This window comes from Poecilia latipinna, unplaced genomic scaffold, assembly GCF_001443285.1.
Source record: "Poecilia latipinna isolate Pla-1442-1.1 unplaced genomic scaffold, P_latipinna-1.0 Scaffold3913, whole genome shotgun sequence".
Taxonomy (NCBI): domain Eukaryota; kingdom Metazoa; phylum Chordata; class Actinopteri; order Cyprinodontiformes; family Poeciliidae; genus Poecilia; species Poecilia latipinna.
In genome coordinates, this window is record NW_015116529.1 from 11,280 (window position 1) to 27,561 (window position 16,282).

Sequence of the window (16,282 nt, forward strand, 5' to 3'; positions counted from 1 at the left end):
CTTGTAGCTCTAACAGGTTCACTGTTCCTGCTGAATCGTCCCTGCAGCATGATTTTCTCAACACAAAGTGTCAGAAATATTAGAGGGCGTTGCTCCTTTTTGCAAATGTCTCGTTCCTTCTGGCAATGGATTGTCAGCAACAAGAATGAATTTCTGCTTAGTGTCTTTCTGTAGAAACAAAATACAGTTTCTATTACAATAAATGCAGATCAGAGAAATATAACAAAAATTTTACAGAGTGTCTTTTGATATCAAACCTTTATTTTGTTACAGAAACACCACTGCAAAACAGAAACTTTGATATTTGTCAGTATCGGTACACTGAACTGATCAGTGATGGTACAGTAACAGTTAATTCTCTTCATCACATCAACGGTTAGCTGCTAGTCTGAACTCCACTGCATGTAGAAACCTTTCCGTTTCCTCTCAGCAAGGCAGTGCTTGTCTTCATGTGACACTTTGAATGTGGAAGTCACCTTATGGATGACATAGTGTCAGTTCAAGAGCAACTCTCACACATTTCCCTTGTTTAACTTTGATCCCAGTTTCAATGTCTGAGCTGGTGGCTTTCTTAAAACACTCCATGGTCTGCATGTTGGCAAAGATGATGTGAAAGCACAAAACAGGCTGAGAAAAATCTCAGTTAGACACAATCTCTTCATCTGAAAGGCGTTTACTTCTCAGTGATGCAGCACTGCTCACTCACTAAAGGCTGGGGAAAAGAAATGCTTAGGTTCTAATTCCAAGAATGGAGAAGAAATAATAAAAAAAACAATCTTGCGCTACAGTGACTAATCACTGTAACTGTCATATAAAAAAATACAAGTTTTTTTCCATCTCTGAAGACTTTATGCTCCTCTATATAAAGACAATCTAAAATGCTTATTGTTTCAAATCAATGATACACTGTCCTCAGAAATATAGACATACTTCTCAAAATGTGAATATTGTGAAAAAGTTGAATATTTCTTGTCAGAACAGACACTTTACACAGAGAGTGAAATAGTTCAAGTCCTTATGAATTGCAGTTTGGCTGCTTACAGTTTACAGACAATGAAAACCCAAAATGCAGTGTCTCAGAAAATTACATTAGATTAATGAAAAAGGATGTTTTAAACACAAATATGAAGCTGCTGGAAAGTCAGTTCATTTCTCTGCACTCAGTTCTTGATTGTGGCTCTTTTAGCATGAATTACTGCATCAACGCAGCGCAGCATGGAGGAGATCAGCCTGTGGTTCTGCTCAGCTGTAACGAAGTCCAGGTAGCTTTGATAGCTGCCTTCAGGTCATCTGCCTTGTTGGGTCTGGGGCCTCATCTTTCTCTTAACAACATCTCAGAGATTCTTTGTGGGGTTAAAGGTCAGGTCAGTCCTCCCCGTTTCTGGTACCACTTCTTCCTTCCACTCAACTTTCTCTGAATATGCTTGGATGCAACACTCTGAACAACCAGCTTCTTCAGCATTGACCTGCTGCGTCTTCCCCTCCTTGTGGACGGTGTCCATGACTGTCTTCTGGCCGTCTGTCCAGTCAGCAGATTGTGCAGCTGACTGACCCAGAGTGAGAGAGCGTTCAGGAAACCTTCAGCTGTTTGCAGGTTAATTCACTTATTATGGTGTCAGTTTCACCATGAGATTCTAAAATGTTCCTTTTTGTAATATTCACATTTCCCAAGACATTGAATTTTAGGTGTTCAGTATCTGTGAGCCATAATCATCAAAATGACAACATTTCCCTCTATGTGATTAATCTATTGATGTTTCACTTTCTGAAATGAGTAACAAAAATAAAATAAACTTTAACTCAGTGTGGAAGATGGCTGCTTGTACTGAGCCAGGTTCTGGTTCTGCTGCAGGTTTCTTCCTGCTAAACTGGACTTTTTCCTTTCCACTGTAACTACATGCATGCTCAGTATGAGGGATTGCTGCAAGTCAATGACTTGATGCTCTGCTGGGTTTACGTAAAAACTTTTTAAGCCACTTTGAATAATTAGTTGAGCATACTGTACTGTTTGATAACTAGAATCAATTGGAATGTGTGTGTGATTGAACTGAAATGATTATTTTGTAAAGTCCCTTGAGACATTTGTTGTGAATTTTGGTGCTATATAAATAAACTGAATTGAATTGAACTTCTTCATGATCTTCATTTTTCTGATGTACTTGTAGCTACAGAGTCAGCACACTTATAGTCAAACTTATTCGAGTTTAGGAACAGATTCCAAATATCTGTTCTTTCCAACATGATCTCAGAATCAGCAGCTGGCTAACACTTTGAAACAATGAGCAAACCTACATGGAACCAGGAGAACCAGGCCGACACCTGACCTCTAGTCTGAGCTCATGAACACATTACTGGGATAAGTAAAAAGATAGAAATATTTATTTTTTTTCAGCAATAGAAACAGCAAAGCTCACATTAATAAGCATATTTGAAAAGCAACAAGCTAAAACCACACTAAACCTTCAAAAACACTTTACAGCAGCAACATTTTAGAAATGTAAATCTAGACCATGTTGGACTTGTGTGAGACATTCTTGGACATTTGTCTTTAACAGTCTAGAGGCAGTGTCTTGATAAAGGGAACACTGCAGCAGCTCTGTGAGAAAAACCTGTTATTTAGTCCATAAAACATCAAGAGTGTGAAGCCCTCAGTGCTTTTTGTCTGTAGGACAGTTTGCTAGCTCAGCAACCTCTTATTTAATACACAAAAAAATATAAGAGTCTTCTAGTTTGTAGCATTTCATATGATTTATTTCCTTTGCTTCAGAATGTGGAATTTGGACCTGGGATCATGTTCAAGGTTCAAATCTGACACCCAGTGCCATTTTGCTACGTGTGCCTAAAGTAGAACAGATAGCAATGGAACTCTCTTTATTTTATGCACCATTTTCATTAGTAGATGCAATTCAGTAGCATCAAATCTACTGAGACATACTGTTAAGGCCAAGACCCACTGGATCCGATCCAATGTAAAAATCGGGACAAATGAAATATGCAGCAACTAGAAACTCCAGTCTTTGAGGGCCTTTTCGTACACACTGGAATTACTGTAAATGGCTAACCTGCAGGCAGTCAGATTCTACAGAGCTCTGCTGATGAACTAATGTTGGTGTGAGACATTTAAAAGTTGCAGGAGACCGGTCCTTCAGGAAGCTTTGGTCTGTCCCAGTCTTCATTTGACTGGGATCCAACCAAACATCGGTGCTGGTTGGAACTTTAAACATGAATTGTTAGCCTTAATGCGATACATAATGTAATTCAAAGTTAAATTGTAGGAAATTTTAAGGGTTAATTTTGCTTTTCTTACACTCGTACTGTACCAAGAATGCCTCTGTCAGTCAGGACAGCCCTTAGTTCACTATCCCATATGACTGCATATAAAATCCAGTGAAGGTTGCAGCATTTTAACATTGTGTATCACATTTACAACCCCTACATATGAACATGTCTCTTTAGCCTTTTAACATAAAACAGAGAGAAAATTAATTCTGTTGGCTTGAATTGCTAATGGTAGTTAGCAACAAAGCAATTTGTTTTCTGATTCGGCATGATGTCATTTCCACATCCAAGCACCAGTTTCTCAGACAAACCCACTGCAAGTGTTTCAGCATTTAAACGTGTCTGGAAACAAAGGGACCCTAATTAGTGGTGTTAGATGGACTTGATGCTCTCAGACGTTACAGCGATCCCTTCATAGCTCACTACTGACCTGACCGGGAAGTCAGTCCCCACCCTGTCAGAACACTATAGAGTGACTATGCCAAATATTCACATTTAGCCAGAGTAAATAAAAGCTATACACTAAGAGAAATATCTACTTAATGTTTAATACTACAAGCCATAGAAAGAAAACACACAAAGTATTAGAAATACGTAGTATGTAAATCATTTTCTCTGAACCATCCTCTTTCCATTTCATTAACTTTGGAACAGTAGGTAGTATTAAGTAAGTCTGTTTGTCCAGGACACCAAAGTTCTTACAGAAAAGCTTTCACCATGGTTTGAATGAATGAAAGATTAAATCAACATATGAACTGTAAACACTTGATAAAACTACTTTGATAATAATAATAATGCAGCTCCACAGCAACGACATAAAAAGCAGTTCAGACTAGAGGATGGACCACAGAATGTAATCAGCTCTTTAGAATGCTTCTCATGTCATCAAGCTGGAAATTGATCAACATTTTAAACAGCAAACTCAATAATTTTTTAAGTCAAGGACAGTTCAATTAATTTTCAGTGAATAAGTGAGATTTGTTGGAATGTTTTGGGGTCGACTCATTTCTTGCGTGGATCTAAGTTGTACTTCCAGGTTGCTAAGACTTGTGCCAGTACAGCCTGATCTTAAATGTTATATTCCAGAAAAAGAAAAGGTAAATAAGATCACTAACATTTCACAACATCAAATAAATGGACATAAATTTCCATTGACAAATGACTTTAGGCTTTGAAATAAAATTTCTTTACATTTACATTGAACAGTAGTTGTTAAGCAAGGAGATTTTCAACAACATCCTGCTGAAAGCATATATAATAATTCCAACCTGAAACTGATTCAGGTGTCGGGTTATAAGTGTCAACACCAGACTAGATCACATCATGGGTTGATTAGAAATCACATTTACTAACATTTATCAAACTATTCTTTCCTTTTTGCAGAACTATACACAGGGATAAATGAATGCATGGGTGACCCCCAGTATTGTTGGAAGTTATGGACCACATCTACCAGCAAATAGCTAAAAAAGCTTTGAACTCCCTATTTTAATATTTCCTACACCAAATATACTTTAATATGCATCAATGTGCATAGTGGTACCCTGTTGGCAGAAGTTAGCATCCACAGTCAACCTCATCTCTTGGGGGTACATCCAATCAGTACCAAGGAAAATGAAAGGTACACCTGGATTGGCTGCTATGCTAGCCAATAGCATACCAAGTAGCATTAGCCCTGGGTTTTGCAGCTTCCCTAGGCGGAGGCCACATTTGTTTCTGTATTTTGACTATATGACAGTCTCACTCATATTCTGGGTGGGATGTGCACACATAAACTCAGTTTTATTTTCATTCTCAGAACTATCCAAGTTAAACAAAATTACACTGCATGTGATGTCAATTCCTAGCTTATAATGAATGAGAAACATTGTATTTGTGGTATGTAATGTAAGAAGGTTTCCACCTTCTAATTGTGGCTGACAAAGCAGTTATACTCTTATTTATAAAGATTGCAAAAACAACAAAAAGGTACTCTGCGTCTGCTCTCTTTCTGCAGTGGTTTTAATGGCACAGTTTGGAGACAGCACCAGAAGAAGTTTTTGCCCATTATCACATATAATATTAGTGTAAAAATAAGTAAACGCAACTGTGAAAGAATAAACTTCAAAATGTTAGAATTACATGTTTGAAATATATCTCAAAAAGTGCAATTTTTCCAAACTAGCAAACTGGAATAGTTCATCCTTGCCAGCATTGATTGTTGCTAACATTCATTAAAGATCCTAAATACAACTTTATTCAGTCTGAACCTTCTAGACAATCCAACACTCTATGTATTATCTCTAATAGAATTTTGTTTTAACTAAATAAGCATAAAAGAAAATATTAATATTTTTAAACTTATTAAAATACATTTTGATTTGTAAACAAACTTGAACACTTCTAAATATTTTTAGATAAATTCTCAATGGCTTCCTTTTGACATTCATTATAACTTCCTTTCTCTACATTAGTGTGCAAGCATTTTAAAATGAATAATGGTTTTGTGAGCGCCCCACAGGGAGCTTTAAGACCTTCATCACACTGGATGCTCCACATGAACTATCAGAACTGATGGGTTCCAGTGAATTAGCAAAAGCTTCCCCATGACGCTGATCTGCTGCGAGTAGTTTTCAAAGAAGTTTTTTCTGCTGTTCTCTACTCAGGGTGGTTCTGGGTGGTTCTGGTAGTTCTGGGTGGTTCTGGTAGTTCAGGGAGAAGCGTGCACCATGACCAGAGGTTCTGGTCCTTGATGCAGTTGTCCCCGCTTCCATTCCTTATCTCAGACCTTTTGCTGCTTGTCTTCCACTTGTCTTCTGTCTCCTCCTTAGTTGCTGTATTAATCAATAAAGTTCACCAGAGGCTAAATATGTTTAAAAAAATTAAAATAAAACAATAAAAAATAGTTCTCAACCACCACCGACCTCCGCATGCTCTTAAGAGGAATACAACATGTTTCCATCTCACTTCATTGCTCTTCCAACAGGACTACAATCTGCCGCCATGTTTCCCCATCCTTCCATTAGAACCTGGACCATGCGCTGCCTCTGGCTCCACCCGGACCATGAATCGCTTCTCCATCCTCCCAGTCGGATGATGATAGACTGCCATCACACTTCTCTTTCCTCCTTTTCTACATTCAGTTTTCAGAGTTTAGGGGCTCTAACTCCTTTCATCACACGATGGTCATGCTTTTCATCCTTCCACCAACTCTGATTCAGGACAATAGACCCAATTTTCTATGAAATCCTTTGTATAATCTAACAACTGCAAAACATCAAACCAGGTCAAACGTCAGCACAACAATGTGCTTTTTTGTTGAGTGATCAGGATATCTGAAGCCCGTCCTTCCTGACTAGAGTCAAGCTGCTAAAACACGAGTCACATTCAGCCATGCTTCTAAAATAATGCCCACTATGTCATAAAAGTTACATATTTTTTCCTTTAACCATTTTCGATGAAGTTAAAAATACATCAACACATACCAACAGCATTTTATCATCCTATAAGCCTCATCATGACAGCTAAAATTTCATAATAAGCAAACTAACATCTGAGCAGAAGCCATAAAAATCATAATATACAAAGCAGCAGTTATACATATTTATTGTATTCTGTCTATTTTCTGACAGAGCCAACACAGTGGAAACCTGATACTTACATACTGTATAAAACATTAAAGTCATTTTCTCACTAACATTAAATCAGAAAAAATTATTTCTATTTGCTGAACTTCTTTAGAGAATTTTTATCTTTCTTCAAATTCAAAGTTTCTATACATGAGGATTACCATACCTTTAAAGAATTTGTCTAAGCATAGCGTTTGATGAAGCCATGCTTTTAGCGGCTATTAATTTAAAGGTTAATTCACAACATCTGAGCTGCAACTCAAACAAAATGTTTAATGTGTGTTTTCATGGGAAAATCCAAAGAAATCAGCCAACTGAAAATATGGTTCATCCACGGCTTGAAGGTGCCAGGTTCATTTATTTAAACAATCACTGCTGAGTATGAACTCCAGTCAGGAAGGACCTGGTGTGAAATGTGTGCATCAACCCCAAAACAAAAGTAGGAGATCTGGTGAAGATGCTGGCGATGGATGATGATATTTCAGTTTGCAGATGCATTCTGGGATAAACGCTTTAGGTTCTGGCGACATGTTCAGGTCTGATCAAACTAGAGTTGAAGTATTTGACCATAATGACCATTTTAACATCTGAAGTAAAAAGGCAGAAGCTTGGAAGCCAACTTTGAGGTATGGGAGTGGCAGTGTCATGCTGTGTGATTGTTTTTCTGCAGATGCACTGATCAAAATAGCTGACATGATGAACAAAGACTGCTGTGGGGAAATATTGAAGCAATGTCTCAAAAGATCAACCAGGAAGTTAAAACTTGGGTAGATATGGGTCTTCAAAACAGACAGTGACCCAAAGAGACAAATGAGTTCCAAAATATTACTGGGCAGATCTACAGTATAAAGCTGTGTGTGAGCAAGGCAGCCTACAAACATGACTCAGTTCAAGTTTGTCTTAGAGAATGGACTGTAAAGGTAAACCAGTCTGAGACTGAAAAAAGTTACCAGAAACTTTTGACCCATGTCAAAAAAGCTTAACAGAGAATTCTACTCAATACTGAGGAAATGTATCAAAGCCTTTCAATGTAAAATATGTTTAAAAAATCTAAACTAATGCATCTCACTCATTATAGTGATCCTAACTGACCAAGAACAGTTTTATCTGAATAAATGTCAGACTGTGAGGAAAAGAGATTGTGTTTTTATACATAAATAGCTCTTTCAACTGTGCTTTCTAATATATCAAACAATCCAAACATGACAGTATTTCTGTTTCCAAGGAAGTTTCAATAAAACGATGAACACACTGCTGCCTGAGAGCAGCAACATGTCTTCTTTGATGGCACTTTGGCAGGAAGTAAAACAGGAATGTGAAAACAGATCATGTCTGTGGACAAGCTGGCTTACCAACAGAAAGAGAATTCACTGCAAGATTTATACCTGCTGAATATATCCCACTTTTAAAGCTCGTCTTAAAACCATCTATTTTACTTGGCTTTCAGCTCCAGTGGGATCCAGTTTGAAATTGTGTTTGTTTTTAAACTGTAAGAGTTGTTTTTTTTTTTTTAATTATGTTGTGTTTTAATGTACAGCACTTTGTATCAGCTGTGGTTGTTTTAAAGTGCTTTATAAATAAAGTTGGTATGGTACCATTAAAATTAAAATGCTGAACTGAAGTTAGAATTTACTGTGATCACTGCTGGAGCTGCACTGCTGGAGCTGCACTGCTGCCTCGCAGCAAGAAGTTTCTGGGTTCAAATTCCTACCTGGGTATTTTCTGCATGGAGTTCACATTAGGGCTGCAAACTATTAGAAAATGTTGTGATAGGATCATATCAGTAAATACTGCAATAATATCACATGTGATTTGTGCCTACAGGGAAGAAGGAAGGAAACAAGGATGAAAGGATATGATAGATGTAGAACCAGCTACATAATGTCTCACTGTTGAATGATGGCAACATAAAGCTTGAAGCATTTGTCATAAACCATAACGGTCTGCAGCAGACTGTTGTTCTGGTCTGGTCATCGTTTCTCGTGTTTCCGTTAATGAGTTCTGTAGAAACAGAGTTCCACATTTTGGTTCCACTTAGAAATGTTCTTCAGGTTTTAAACAAGACTAGGTAGGTTTGGTACAAGTGAGTAGAAGGGCTGCACAATATTATAAAATCTTCTGATGGCAATCATTTTAATTTTGGTAAATATTGTGGTGATGATATCAGGTGGATGTTTTCTTCTTTCCTCTCTTTCTAATCTGTGGTTACTCTGTGATCTCTTTGTCTGGTTTGAGGTTTTGCTGTCCAGACTTTGTCCTACTGGCAAAATATTGCATTAACATGAAAAATACAACTTGTAAAATATATTACCCAACAATTACTGCTGTCCAAGCAATTCTTTGTGATATGAATATTGAGCACACTGATATTTTGATGACAATACATTTGTGATATATTATGCAGCCCTAGTGAATAGAGAACCAACAGAGCCATACTGAACATTTTTGGCATTAATACATGTACAACTACCTAGTAATTATTAATATCAATTCTAATGATGTTGATATAACATAAAAGGTTTAGGTGTGTAAAATTAACTAAAAACAATTAAAAAGTTGACTTTTATATTAACGATAAACTGTCTTATTCATTTTGGTGCTATAAACAGAGAAACATGGTTTGTTATGGATCCAAAATTATAGACATGTAAAGAAATTGTTACTGTTTAATGATAATTTTGAACAGGGATTCTGATGTGTTATGGATTATTAGTTTTAAAATCATATTGAAAAATTATATAATTATAAATAAAAAAAATTACATTTCCCATAATACTATGTGCCCTAAACTATATGTAGGTTTTTACAATAAATGAATTTTTCTGCATCTCTTCGTCTTTGTTTAGTCTTTGGCCTTGTTGTCGTCTCGGGGGCTTTAGATCATTCACACTCCACATGTCAAAGCACCAACACTAAGATCAGCAGCAAATCATACTGCACAAAATTAAAATGTTGCATCTAAAAGAAAAAAGACAGCATGTTATACTATATATTTAACACAATATGTAACTTATTGATCTCTGCCACCACAAACACAATACCACAGTCACCTATAAGATACTGTTACTGCTCTGACTGCACTCAGGACTGAGGCCCACTCACACTGAAGATCGGGGGTTTGATTCATTCAGGCTGCAGATTCACACACAAAAACATCACAGGGGTGGATGTAGATCATATGCTCACTCTGTAATGTTCACAAGTTGTTGGTTTGTTTAGTAAAAGTATAAAAGCTGATAAATATGTAAATGATAGTTTGTGAATCCAACAAGCGTCAAACTCACAGGTGTAAAAGGAGGACAGAGGATGGAGATCTGGGTTCCCTCATACACTAGCATCACTCAGTTTGTTCAGCCCATTGTGTCTATGAAGTCACTGTTTGGCAAAAGTTATCCAGTCTCTCCAACAGGCGTTAATTTAAATATAAAGTTAAATAATAATAACACAATGAAAAATGGGCTCAAACTCTTACACATAGAGCCCAGGTTATAAAATTCACAAATGACAGAGTTGGTTGAAACTGGTTGAATACTCACTGTTGTGGGAGAGGGAAACATTCCCAGTCTTGATCCTGGACAGTGGATAGATATGATTCCACACTCTTACAAGTTTTGGTCCCAACAGTAGTCTCAAACTGGTCACATTGTTTTAAACACAGGTACAGATGGATGACTCATTCTTTATAGGCCAGCCCCAGAGTAGGAGGTGGAGTGTGACTCAGGAGGGGGCGGGGCAGAGTAGGGGGAGGAGTCGGACTTGGACGACCAAACACAACCTGCATCTGCCTGTTGGGGAAATTAGGCTGGATTGGATTTTCTTGAAAATTTCGAAGGTTTTCATGGAAACGGTTGCTGCTCTCATTGTCAAGGCGGTTGCTGTCATCACTGGGGCGGTGGTTGTTATGGAGATCTGGGGTGGGCCCTCGGTCTTGGACATGAACAACATTAGTGCTGCCCTTTCTTCGAAGGGTGGACTCCCGGCTGGACGAGGCCACGGACTGGCTGTCTGAACCTCCGTCACTGCTAGCAGCTGTCGTCTCCACCGGGGTCACCCTGATAGTGGTGACTGCTTGGGAGTGAGGGTGGAAGGGAGGAGCAAAGGTGACAGTAGAAGGAAAAGACATGTTGGAGTTGGGGTTAAAATTTGGATGAACATTGTTAAAGTTTGGATTATTGGGATTGTTTGGGTTAAAATTGTGATGCTGGTAATTGTTAGGGTTATTTTGGTGCAAGGGGTGTAAGGGATGCATCACACGTGGATGATTGGCGTATGCACCTCCTCCTCCTACACCTCCTACGTCCCCCCCACCATCACTCTCTGATTCAGTCCCTGTCACACTCCTCCTTCCATCCACTGAACCTCCATCTCTCAGAGAATCGCAGCTGTCTGTGTGTCTGTTTAGGTCATTCAGGGCAAACGTTGACTGTCGCAGGGACGCTCTTTGTTCCGGCGGTTTCCATCGCCATGATCCACTGCCATCTGTGCTTGGAGGTTTCACCACAGGCTTTTGTCTGGATTCAGGATGAGCTTCAACACGAATTATGCTGCCACTTCTTTCCAAACCACCTCCTAGAAAACAGACCAATGAAACAATTATCTATTGTACATCATACAACAACAGTTGGTGGCATGGCATAGAACTGTCTGAAGACCATTTTTCACATCTATGTGCTTCTAAAGATTTCTGAAACAGAAAATATCTTGACATGATTACACCAAGATTCATACTGCCAAAGAAAAGTGCACAGATACCTCCAACTCCTATTGCCCCAGTGGTAGAGGCCGGAGGAGAGGGATCTTGGTCTGTCAGTGCTCTGTACCGAATAGATCCACCATCTTCAGAACGAGGAGAGTGAAGGAGACCTTGCTGTTTGGACAAGGCTATGACCTGGAAAAAGAAAGAGGCAATAAATGAAGGCCAATTCCAAACTCTGTTGCCAGGAAACTATACCGAAAAATTGCCCAACTTTCCAGCTGAATGTGAAGTAGCAGTGCTACAGATAGAAGTCTAGGAAAAGGATTCCTTGTTAACATCTAAAGCAAAAGACAGCAGCCCAGATGACCAGAATTAAGAACCACTGGATAAAAGTGCTTTATAATGACTGCATGGGTAAGCGATACAAAGCATTCTAGTGCTGACCCTTATAGGTGTCAGAACAACATTGTTGATCAGAAACAGAGTAGCAATTGCAACCAACACTTTCCTGAATACTGGCTGAATTTGTTTTTTTGAAAGAACTGATTCTGTTATTCAGTATGGCAGCCTGGTGAATTACAGGCAGAGTAGACTTACTTACCACAGAGTTTGTTTAAATCACTGGGTAGCAAACTGTTTGGTTTGTTTGAGTCTCCAAGCTACTTCTGTCAGACATCCTCCTTTCCTCTAGTATCTTGCCACATTAATCTTCACTTTAACAACTCAAATTGAAGCTGGGGGCTTTGCTTTCACTACATTCTCCATTGATGGCCACTGATCCCTAAGGCTCGGGTTCCAAACATAACATCATCCTCCTGCCACAGTTCGGTTGCCTCCTGGTGACTTTGTCTTTTGAGCAGTGTGCAAACTCAAAATATGTACCGTAATTTTGAATTTGCACACTGATATTAGCCCAAATACAACTGTAAAGGAAAGCTTCTAAAAACATCACATAGAACCTTTAGGTTGAATTATTGCAAACATGAATAGAGAGGATCTACAGTGGTCTATTCTAATTATGTCATTCTGGTGAAAATGAACAAAAATAGATTTGCGGTAGAGTAAATCTTTTAAAAATATGTTGCTAAAGGGGTGGCATTCAGTGACATGCTGTCAGGGGAAGCAGATATGTAAACATAAGCCCATGAAAAGTAATATATATGTTAACAATGATGAGAGAAAATCAGTTTGTCCACTTTCTATAAATAGTTTATATTGCTAATTTCAACATTTTTATGGTCAAACTCAATGAATTTACACATTGCCTGTTTGAAATACATGAGGTAAGACCAGGGTGGGGCTGCACAGTGGTGCAGTTGGTAGCACTGTTGCCTTGGAGCAAGAAGGTTCTGGGTTCGATTCCCAGCCTGCGGTCTTTCTGCTTGGAGTTTGCATGTTCTCCCTGTGCATGGTAGGTTCTCTCTGGGTTCTCCGGCTTCCTCCCACAGTCCAAAAACATGACTGTCAGGTTAATTGGCCTCTCTAAATTCTCCCTAGGTGTGAGTGTGTGTGTGCATGGTTGTTTGTCCTGTCTGTCTCTGTGTTGCCCTGCGACAGATTGGCAACCTGTCCAGGGTGACCCGCTTCTCGCCCAGAATGTTAGCTGGAGATAGGGAATAGTGCCTCCTGACCCCACTAGGGGACAAGGGTGTTAGAAAATGGATGGATGGATGACCAGGGTGAGGCAGTGCAGAATACAGACGGACAAAACCGTTCAAGGCCAGTCTGTTTGGCTGACAGATCTTTAGAAAATTCAAGGAAAATGAGAAGCAAGAATCTCTCCATGATGTATTCATGGAGAGGGAAAGCTGCATGGATGTAATATAAAATAAATGTAAGATCATACATGATTTTCAATTTTAATCTGGAAAGAAAGGTCAGCCAAAGAAAATATTCAAATAATAAAAAAAATTGTGACTTTATTAAATATTAGTTTGTCTTTCTTGCAATTATATTGTTATAAGCTTTAATTAGTTACAGTCAAAATTAAAATATAAGTTCTATATTGGATTGCATATCTGATTTTGGTGGAGTCCGTTCCTCACCAGTCATGGTGGCATTATATGTTTTTCAGGCACATAGTGCCATTTTGTAGCACAATCAAGTAAGTCCCTCCATCCCTCCATCCATTTTCTAACACCCTTGTCCCTTAGTCGGGTCAGGAGGTGCTGGTGCCTCTCCAGCTAATGTTCTGGGCGAGAGGCGGGGTCACCCTGGACAGGTCACCAGTCTGTCGCAGGCAATCAAGTAAGTATGTTAACTTTAGTTTCTATAATAATGTTGTTTAAATCAAATATAACTTAAAAGAAATTGACTTCACAATTTAATGCCATTAAATTGGGCCTATGTCTCTTTCAAAAGCTCCTGCTTTTTCCAACATTCCTTCTTCACAAAGTCGTTACAACAGTGTTTCTCCATTATTTCATTTACAAGTGTTCCTAGGGGCGTTGGATGAGAAGTAGTTCTCATGATGAGCTCAGCAGACTCCAGTTCTACCAACTGTTTGTTAATTGCTGCCACAAGTTTTAAGGGCTAGGACCCGGCAGGGTGGAGGGCTGCTCTGTGAAGCAGAAGCTCTGCTGAAGACTGCAGCTCTAAGGAGGAGCTTTGTGGACGTAGGTGGAGGTGCAGGTGTTTAGGTGCCTCTGAATAGAATAGATGCCTCTCAAACATGCATGAAAGAATCAAAGCAACAATCCAGAAATGTTTTTGATGAGGGAATAACATTATAGTATGATGTGAAGCTAAGAGAAAACTTCTTTTCCATGATACCCTCCCTTTAAAAAAAATCTGTGGATCAGAAAGTAAAAGAAGTTTAACCTGCATTAGACGAGGCTGTCCTCCAGCACTCAGGGGTCTGCAAGGAAGGGTGGTCTTCTCAGCAACTCTCAGCCATTTTTCTCTCACTGACCCTCCGCCGTCCATCATGCTGTCTTCTGATTCACTCTCCTGATCCTTGCTGTTAGGATTTTCCTCCTCGGGAATGTGAACCAGTTGGGAGGATCCAGGACGAGGCTGCATGGAGACTCTGGCCCCACCGGCCATTCCAGTGCTGCCATTATGTGCCAGGTGATTATGATTGCTAATAGGGACAGAGCTTGCTGCTAATTTCATGTACTGCGCCGGGATGTGGGCCCCAGCACGCATCTCCACTTCCTGGCCTGAAGACGAAGGTATGTGGGCTCCAGCCCGGAGCTCCGCCTCCAGGCCCATTGCACACGGCTCAGAGGAGCAACGGAACTCCGTGTTCCTCTGGGGAGAAGAGGAAGGGAGCGGCCTTATTCCATCCATCACCTGCATCGACAGCTTCCTGTTATCATTCTTGTTCTTCCATTGGCTGAGCAGCTGCTTGGATCTGGTGGAGTCCATGGAGGTGTGGATGGAGGCATGTCGTCGTGGGATACGGCCTTCCTCCACAGAGGAGCCTCCATGGGACCTGGAGAATGATGAGATGAAATGCATAACAGAAGAAGACTGTGGCAAAGGTCACTATGTATGCACAAATCTCTCAAATAAAGTTGTTCTACTAAAAGGTAAATTAAAAAGACAAACTGAAAGACACTCTGAAAGGCCAGAGAAACTCAGATCAAAACCACTGTGAAAGAGTAACTAAAGTACCTGGTGCTTTAAAACTTTTGTTTGAAGAGATTAAATTTATAACTTCACTAGAACCTTCAACATTGGTGACTAAATATGTGTTTGATGTGAAGCAAACTGCTACCTTGGCAGTGTGCTGCTACTGAAGGTCATCATGTTGTCACGGTTTCCAGGTGGACTTGACTGAGTGATCACCTCCACATCAGCACTGGCTCTCTTCAGATTGCTCATAGATGGCTCCCGATAGGAGGAGCTGCGAGTTAGGATGGGTACTGGATGGTCAGGGGCCAAAGTGTGGGAGGAGGTCCTTGTAATGATGGGCTTTGGTGGGCTGGGGGCCAGGGTGTGGTGGACTATCAAAGACAGCAAAAAAAGAGTTAAACTCTTACTGCTCAGTTAAATCTGAGGTAATTAGGACATCTGATTAAAGTGCAAATTTAATTCAGATAGTCATATCTGGACCACATCAGAACTGATGAAATCCCCGGAGCTTTAATACTGTTTGACTTTAATAATAACTTGCTACAGACTGAACAAAATGTCAAGCATTTGTAGTTTTTCTATGGTGGATTATCAGAGCAGTTCCTGGTGGGAAAATAGCTCAGATGGACAAGGAAAGAAAAATATCCAGATATGACACACAATCCCCTCATTATAAGGATTATGGGTAAAAAAATATATTGATTTGCAATCTATTTCTTACAACACTGACAATTTAATCAAAATGAATGCTAAGTTGTTTTGAACAAAAGTTTTGCAAAGTAAACATTTTAAGGTATGATACATTTATTTTAATGTCATATCTCATTTATTTGTTTCTTATGATAGTCTAATGCACCTTCTCTCATAAACTGATAACAGCATTTGGCCGTATGGGAAAATGATGTTATGCTTTATACATATCTGCAAAATTAATAGAAAATGTGCATCCACACAATAGCATGCAGTACCACTGAAAATGCTGTAGAAGGTATGCCGGGCCAATTGGTGGCGCTGTAAGCAAAAATATTGTTTGCTATTTGTGAGAGTGAGGTGGATGGGGGTTTTCATCATAGACATAATATAAGAATAGACCCTCATGGACCGCTCTCATCTATTGTCG

The 16,282-nt window shown here is 39.3% G+C and overlaps 1 protein-coding gene and 1 long non-coding RNA gene across 2 annotated transcripts in view; both read right to left on the bottom strand.

Moving 5' to 3' along the window:
• Window positions 1-239: 239 nt before the first annotated feature.
• On the bottom strand, window positions 240-8,431 carry LOC106941873 (uncharacterized). Its single transcript, XR_001423473.1, has 2 exons — window positions 2,320-8,431; window positions 240-2,288 (listed from the first exon to the last, which is right to left on the bottom strand). It is a non-coding gene; the product is annotated as an uncharacterized LOC106941873 (long non-coding RNA).
• Window positions 8,432-8,728: 297 nt separating this feature from the next.
• The window catches only part of LOC106941872 (lipid phosphate phosphatase-related protein type 4-like), a 14,096-nt gene continuing 6,542 nt past the window's right edge, over window positions 8,729-16,282 (bottom strand). Inside the window, exons 3-6 of the mRNA XM_015025010.1 lie at window positions 15,305-15,533; window positions 14,404-15,019; window positions 11,640-11,775; window positions 8,729-11,456 (exon numbers count right to left, since the gene is read on the bottom strand). Of these exons, the coding sequence (XP_014880496.1) occupies window positions 10,561-11,456; window positions 11,640-11,775; window positions 14,404-15,019; window positions 15,305-15,533 (1,877 nt within the window). The 3' untranslated portion in view covers window positions 8,729-10,560. The remainder of the gene's footprint in view (window positions 11,457-11,639; window positions 11,776-14,403; window positions 15,020-15,304; window positions 15,534-16,282) is intronic.